General features: G+C 39.4%; 1 protein-coding gene across 2 annotated transcripts; it reads right to left on the bottom strand.

Moving 5' to 3' along the window:
* Positions 1-2,570: 2,570 nt before the first annotated feature.
* Positions 2,571-6,985, bottom strand: si:ch211-222n4.2 (uncharacterized protein LOC101885505 homolog). Of its 2 annotated transcripts, none has more exons than XM_042395176.1 (7): positions 6,372-6,982; positions 5,403-5,450; positions 4,921-5,038; positions 3,872-4,067; positions 3,647-3,747; positions 3,481-3,540; positions 2,571-3,232 (listed from the first exon to the last, which is right to left on the bottom strand). In XM_042395176.1, the coding sequence occupies exons 1-7, from the start codon at positions 6,661-6,663 to the stop codon at positions 3,106-3,108; spliced, it is 942 nt and encodes a 313-aa protein (XP_042251110.1). In that variant the 5' UTR covers positions 6,664-6,982; the 3' UTR covers positions 2,571-3,105. The 2 variants fall into 2 exon arrangements, with proteins under 2 accessions (XP_042251110.1, XP_042251111.1); XM_042395177.1 differs by having other exon boundaries at positions 3,123-3,232; positions 3,654-3,747; positions 6,372-6,985.

Below are 6,985 nucleotides of genomic sequence, written 5' to 3' on the forward strand. Positions count from 1 at the left end.
TTTCATTTTAGACTGATGCAAGGAGATAAAATACAAACTGAGAGACACGGGAGCTGTCTAGCACAGCTGTAGCCTTTAGCATATCTGCCTAAGAAAAAACACATACAATGACGAGAATTCCTGCCAAGGGATATAAGGGTATCCTGCCCACTCCTCTGATTTTACTTCTGGGAGCAAAATTAGTGTCCCTCAGGCTCAGGATTGCTTTTGTAACCATTAATCCCTGTTAGGCTATTACTGCTGTATTAAGAGTGTGCCTCCTGGGTTGGGCTATATGAGGGAACTGCACTGTGATTGGTTCAAACTGCAAATAGAAAAAGACATGAACACTCATTGCAATTGTAATGGATTTTGTTAACCATAACATTTCTTATCTATTCAAACACGGTTATGCTGGCAAAATTCATTATGTTGAGCTTTCATCAGAATTTCAGAGGGAAAATAAATAACCACAATCATGACAAGACAGGGGAAGGAGGGGAACTGTCTGCCCCGCCTGGCCTTATGCAGTTCTTAACCTGCCCTACTTTGTTGCACAACTAGAAGCTAAGTTTTGACTCATAGTTAGGAGGTTAGGCCAGGTGCTTTTAAATTTACTGACTTACACATGGCTCTGCACCATCTCACTGATAAATGCTTACATGACTGCCAAAGCTGAAGAGCATACTTTCATTGCTGAGGAAATTGAACTGAACAGTAATACTGTATATAGAACAATAATTTATTTATTAATTGTATTTATGTATCTATTGAGGAATGTTAATAACTGTTCAAACAAAACCTGGAACATGATTGTGAACTTGATTTTATGATTTTTAATTGAATGCCTTTGCATGAGTCACAATAACAACACAAAGATGTGAGATTTAAATAGTAGGCTTCTCCAAAAGCAAAAACCACATATTATAATAGTGTTATCTGGAGCACTTATCAGAGTAGAAGGTTGAAAAGTGCCTCAGAGACACAAGCAGGAATCCAATTTATTCCATCATCAAATTTCAGTTTCTTATGTCTTCTATTCAGTTTCTTAAATAACCACATCCTCATAGCTTTAGCAAAATCTCTTCACGCTACAAGTTTAAACTGTGCAAATTGTCTGCAGCATGTGTGTGTCCAGAGGTTTTTTTGTGTTTCTTCACAACATGTATTGAGAAAAACGCTACACCCTGGTGGCTTAAATGAAGAATAAGATGTGACCTGTTTTCTGTGACTATCTTATCGTCTTTCTGTACTGGTGGGTCTCATTCCCAATGTAAAAGCTAACATTTGTATGTATATCTATATACCAATATGGGTATGAGAACGTGTTGATGCTATCGAATTATATTATCCTAATGTGTTTGTAATGACCTGATCTGCTGGTAATTGGCTTCAAGGGTGTTCAGTCAAGACCTAGATCACCTGTAGAGTAACCCATATATAGGGTGACTTATCATGCATGCCTCATTTTTCACTGAGGAAAGTCCAACATGGACTGAAACATTTGCACTCTTGCACTCTATGCACATTTTTTTTACTGTCTGTACAGCCCTGTAATGTAATGTAACAAATAGAAATATTTAAAATTCAAACTCTAGTCTGAATTCATTTTTTGTTCTCTGTGTGCAAGTCCTCCCCTGCTACACTTTTTTTTTTTATTTGTGTCACTATTTTCACACACACGACTGGCGGAAAGTTCATACAGAGCAACAGTGGGATGCGCTGTGGTGGAACAGACAATGTCGCAAGTCAGTGTAGCAAAGGCGTTGAACCATAAAGTGGCCACTTCACTTTGTTGTCATCTTTAACTTCAGTTTTTCATTAAAACATTCACGTGAGGTGCAGATTCAAGAAAATGAACATTTACATTTAATATGGGAGATTTGTGGTTTACAAATAAGCTAGTATTCAAGTATGCAGTGTTTGCACTACATACATGCTGTATATATACATTGCGCCCATTATTACACAGAATCTGACTTGAAGACTTCTTCAACAAGAGAATGAATACTGAAAATGTAGCTCATGAATGAGGAAATGTGGACTAATAAGCCATACTGTAGCAGGATCACAGTTAGGCTTAACTAAACAGACAGGTTTCGTTAAGTGTTATCCTCCAAATAAACAACACAATGAACAGTTTTGATTTCTTCATGAAGGAAATTCTGCTCTAATAATCACAGTTGTATATTGCATGGTCTGGGAAATCTGTAATGTTGAAAACAGCCATTGAAAGATATTTTACTTCTCTGATCTTGAATCAGTAACAGGACAGTTAAAATAATGATGATAATACTCTGGATCTGAAGCACATGGTCACTGAAGTGCAGTGATGATAACATGCTTTATTGGTTGCTGAACCTTATTAAAAGGTTAAAAGCTCTAACTATAATCATACACTACCGACCTTATCACTCAAGGTCCTCTCTTTTTGTTTTTGTCTGTTGAGACATCAGTATGAGCTCTGTTGGCGCAGATAGACCTCAACATTTTTATTATCAGATGCCCACTACTTATTTTTGCCACCACATAAGATACACTAAAAGAACTTTTATTCTTTTTTTAAAAAAATGAGGGAAAAAACAACGGTGCAATTTTGTGTTTAGGCAATTTATTAGATTTTCTGTGTTAATCCTGCTGAGTTGTAGGTGTGTGGCTTATGACACAGCCAGTTAAAGCATGAGACTGTTCCTGTTGCGAAAAGTGCCTGAGAAATAATCCTGGTAGTTTCTTGGTAAGAATGAGCACCAAGTATAAACTTGGAGATGCAACAGTGTCCAACTGTCCAACTTCGGTAAAAAAAATAAAATAAAATATTTTTTACCATTCCCGGGCAAGATTTGAGACACGTAACTCTGTTCTTTCCTCTTCTCTTTGTGTGGAAAATTGAAAACTTCTGAAAAGTCTACGCACTTTCATCTTTGTTTTATATCTTTCAATAAATATGATTTGTTACAGCCCTTTGAGTACATTTCCCTATCAAAGATCTTCCCAAGACTTCAAATGAATATCCATTACTGAGAATCTATATTCATTTGTGACTAAGGTTTTTCAGAAGAACCTGTGAAAAAGCACCAGTCCTGAGGTGGATGTACAGTAGCTGACACTGTGGTAGTTTTGATCCTGTCACCGCACCGTCCTTTTGAAACGGTCTTTCTGCACAGCGCGAGTCCTCCTCTGTCTCTCTGCAATGGTGGAACCAAGGCTCTGTTTCAGTGCTGGAAAGATCACCCCAGACTGAGAGGGTCCAGGTCTGGGAAAGGAAACATATGTGGATTTAAGCAGAGAGGGCCAAGATGGCTTTCTGAGATGAGTGGCGTCATGAAAGGTTTCTACAATGGTTTAAAGAGGCAGTTGTGGCCTATTACTACACTGAAACCAACCTTTGTGAAAAGCAGAATTACGCAGGCTTAAGATGAGTGTTGCATACACTGACACATGCTGGTATGTGGATAGAAGATCTATTTCATATAAAAATCACTAAGCTACAGATTTACATACGTTTTTTCTGGGAGTGCTTGCAGACCAAGTTTTGGAAATTTCTTTTCTTCTGAAGATTTGCTGAAAAGTACAAAAAAGGGAAACCTTGATCACAACTCTGCTTGTTTTTTGAAGGGATACTGTATGTTGGTGATGATAAAAATGATCATGTTCTCTGTAACTTTACCGGGTACCATCAACAAGGTAGGCCTTGGTCAGAATGTAGTTTTCTGGGGTGATTTTCTTGCTCAGCACAATATCTCTCAGCAATGCCTTAACACGTATAATCTAGATGACACAGAGTGGTCATGAAGTCATAAAATATTAATTTCCACAGGAATGCTGTATTTTTAAGTGCCGCAACACTGGAAATATATATTTTGACTAATACTGTTTGATGATGGGTACTTACTTCCTGAGACTGCAAACTGTTAGCATTGTAGAGCTGTCGGATGATGACCTCACATTCCTGTAGCGTGGGAGCGCGCGGTGGATGGAACGGACTGCTGTGAATTCGTAGAGGCTGTAATGAGGTGATGAGACCCCCCTTTGGTTCTGGGCCATGGTCCTGTCTGGAAGATCCAAGAGTTTCGCTGCACTCTCCAATGCTTCTCCCAGGTAGTCAGTGAGATAATATCAGTTAAAAGTAACATACAAACTGTTAAAGCCAGTTTCAGTTGTAAAACCCTAGTTGCAGTACCTACAGGTTTGAGACAGACTGAGACTCAGACCTATTCAATGGCCTCGTTTGTGTGACAAGACCAGATGGTGGACTAAAGGACTGAAGAGAAACTTCTCGATTGTGTCTAAACATGTGACTTAAACAACAGAACAAAAAGAATATGTATATTTTGCACCCAAAGAAAAGAATTTAACTATTAAATTTAATTTTCTTTATGCCATCTTTGGAAATGTTGCTGGAAAGTTGTCCAATGTTTGGATGGTAACAAATCTCATGTGTTGAGACCAGCATCTCTTTGCATGAGTTTCTGTTTCACAAGCTGGCTACAGGCTAACTGCTCTCCAGTAAAATCAGTTGGGCTTTTGCATAAGCGAACACTAACAACCTTGGAAAAAAGAAGCAATTCCTCATTTTTAAACAAATATAACTTTGCGAGCTGTGAAAACCTGACGTGTTCCATAATAATGAACAGTATCTTTTAAAAAAAAAAAAAGATCCACATATGGCAGCTATTTTCCTGGTCTTCCTGGCTGCGTTACAGCAGAGTGACACAAATGTCTGAGCTCGCTGGACTGTCCTGTCAGAGTAACATTAACAATGAATGCCTCTACCTATTTTTGTCATCATATCCATGTTCCTAATTATTTTTTCTCTCACAATTTTCTTGCCTGTGAACATTTTCTGAAAAAAGTCCCAAAATCATTCCAAAAATATGAGCACACTACATCAGTACTGAAGTAGGAAGCAGTTTTTCAGATGTTAAGTGGGTGGACATTCACCTCAGCGCCTGGTCCTGTATTGGTCGCGTGTCCTGCAGCTGTTCCTCCAGGTAGATTCCTGCACGGTCTTCACTTCCCTGAGTGGGTGGTCTAACACCTGGTCGACTGTGTGTCAGTCCTGGAAGAAAGAGCACCCAAAACAAAGAAACTAAGAATTTTTTGACAAAAAAGTATTATCTGGCACACTGCCTTTCACCTTAATGGAAACATAATTAACCGAGCATGACATACTATTAACTAGAACATAGACTTTCTATTCTTGGGATGCCTCTGAACTACATGATGACATGCACTGAGATAACAGAAATTTGCCAACTGTCAAGACTTTGAAATACCGTTTTTACCAACATAGCATCCTTTTAATAACTGGTTGTTTTAGGCCATTGCTTTAAGGTAATATTGGATTTAGAAGATCTCATAACAAAGATCAAATCATGCATAGCAGGGCGTACAAACAGCAGTAAATCAGGATTACATCTTACCTTTTCTACTTGACTTGGGAGTCTCCATTATCAGCTTATACTGCAACTCTGCAATATCCATATTAAGAGAATTTTAGTGTACGATACACTGTAGGGAGGCACATAAGCCACACAATCTTGTAACACAGCCCCAGCAAACAGCCCATGTATCCATAGAGGCCTGACTGCTGTGACAGTGTGAAGACAGATGACAGGAGAGTCTCTTTAGGGGGTGGTGAGATGCGGTTATATGGAACAACATGTGGCCTGTTCAGTAAAGTGACACCGGATCTCCATCCACCTCCTACTGAGAAACCACTCACCTTTCATTTTCCCCAGTCGAAACTCTGGAGTTGCTATGCGACCACAGTGCCTAGGCTGAATGTCTCTATTTTCAGCACATTATCAGGAGTCAGTCAGGTGTTTGTCATTAACTTGAATTCATTACGTACAGGATGTGGACACCATAACAGGCTAATGAGTTCACCCCTTGTAAATGGAATATAACGCTTACAATCAAGAGGTTGTCTTTTTGGGCCAAGTGCCACTTTTCTATAAATTTTGATGAAACAGAATATTGATTACTCTCACAGAGGCCAAAACAGAAAAGCATCTTACCATTCGATGTCTTTAAAGTGTCTTTCTTGATACTTTATATCCTTATTTTTATACTGACTTGTCTGTCCTTTTATTTCCTCTTTATTTTCTCACCTCTTTAATGTGCATTGTAACTACCGTTTTCGAAAAAGCTAACCAAATAAACTTGATTTAGGCTACTCCTCTCACATACCTCAACATATAGTATAGCATCATTTTGTAGCTTACCCAGCAAACCAGCATAAACCATTTTACTGGCCATTTACTTAGTTCAACTATCAACAAATGTAGTTTATATATCATCTGTTAGTTCTCGAAAACCAACGTTATTACATTAACGTTATATCAGCTGACATTAATGACATTTTTCCTCCCCAACACTGCTTTCTTCACCTTTATTCTCCCGCCTGAGATACTCTATTTCTGCATGGAGCTTTTCAAGAGTGTCCTTGTGTTGCTGCTGCAGGAACTGGATATTCCTCTGCAATGAGGCGATGCGGGGGTCCGTTTGTCCGTGACAGGACACCTCTGCTGCTCTCACCACTCCTCTGTCCGCTGTAGGGACAGCAGGCAGCGGCTGCAGCTGGTTCTCCGGTAAACGTCGTGGAGAACAAGGCTTCCCGAGACGCCCAACTCGGCTCCATTGTGGCAAATGGCGCACCGGTGGAAGATTCTTACTTGACATCGCTTTGGTTCATTCGGCTAACGAACCATTCGAACCTATTTTTGCTAGCAAGGTAGCGGCGACTTGTTTCCGCACGAATTAAGTTAGCAACCAAACTAGCACCTGTAACTAGCTAGTTTCCTTTCACCATTGTATTCCAGTGTGGACAGGTTGTTAACCATCATTCTTATTCGACAAAAGCCAGTTATTAGCTGAAGTCTGTCGCATGTAAACAGCTCAAGACCTTCGAATTACTTTTGCACTCACTTGACATGCGCTCCATTTATACACAACGTTGCCGTGACAACAGCTTTTCCTATTTTTGCCCTGAGTTTAACCTCTC

This window comes from Thunnus maccoyii, chromosome 19 (assembly GCF_910596095.1).
Source record: "Thunnus maccoyii chromosome 19, fThuMac1.1, whole genome shotgun sequence".
In the NCBI taxonomy this organism is placed as follows: domain Eukaryota; kingdom Metazoa; phylum Chordata; class Actinopteri; order Scombriformes; family Scombridae; genus Thunnus; species Thunnus maccoyii.

Excerpts from the sequence above, each read along its gene's own strand:
- si:ch211-222n4.2 (XM_042395176.1), bottom strand. The coding sequence starts at position 6,663 with ATGTCAAGTAAGAATCTTCCACCGGTGCGCCATTTGCCACAATGGAGC. Across the intron at positions 5,451-6,371 it reads TCTCAGGCGGGAGAATAAAG|AGTTGCAGTATAAGCTGATA; the intron begins GTGAAGAAAGCA and ends TGGATATTGCAG. Across the intron at positions 4,068-4,920 it reads ATACAGGACCAGGCGCTGAG|CATTGGAGAGTGCAGCGAAA; the intron begins GTGAATGTCCAC and ends ACCTGGGAGAAG.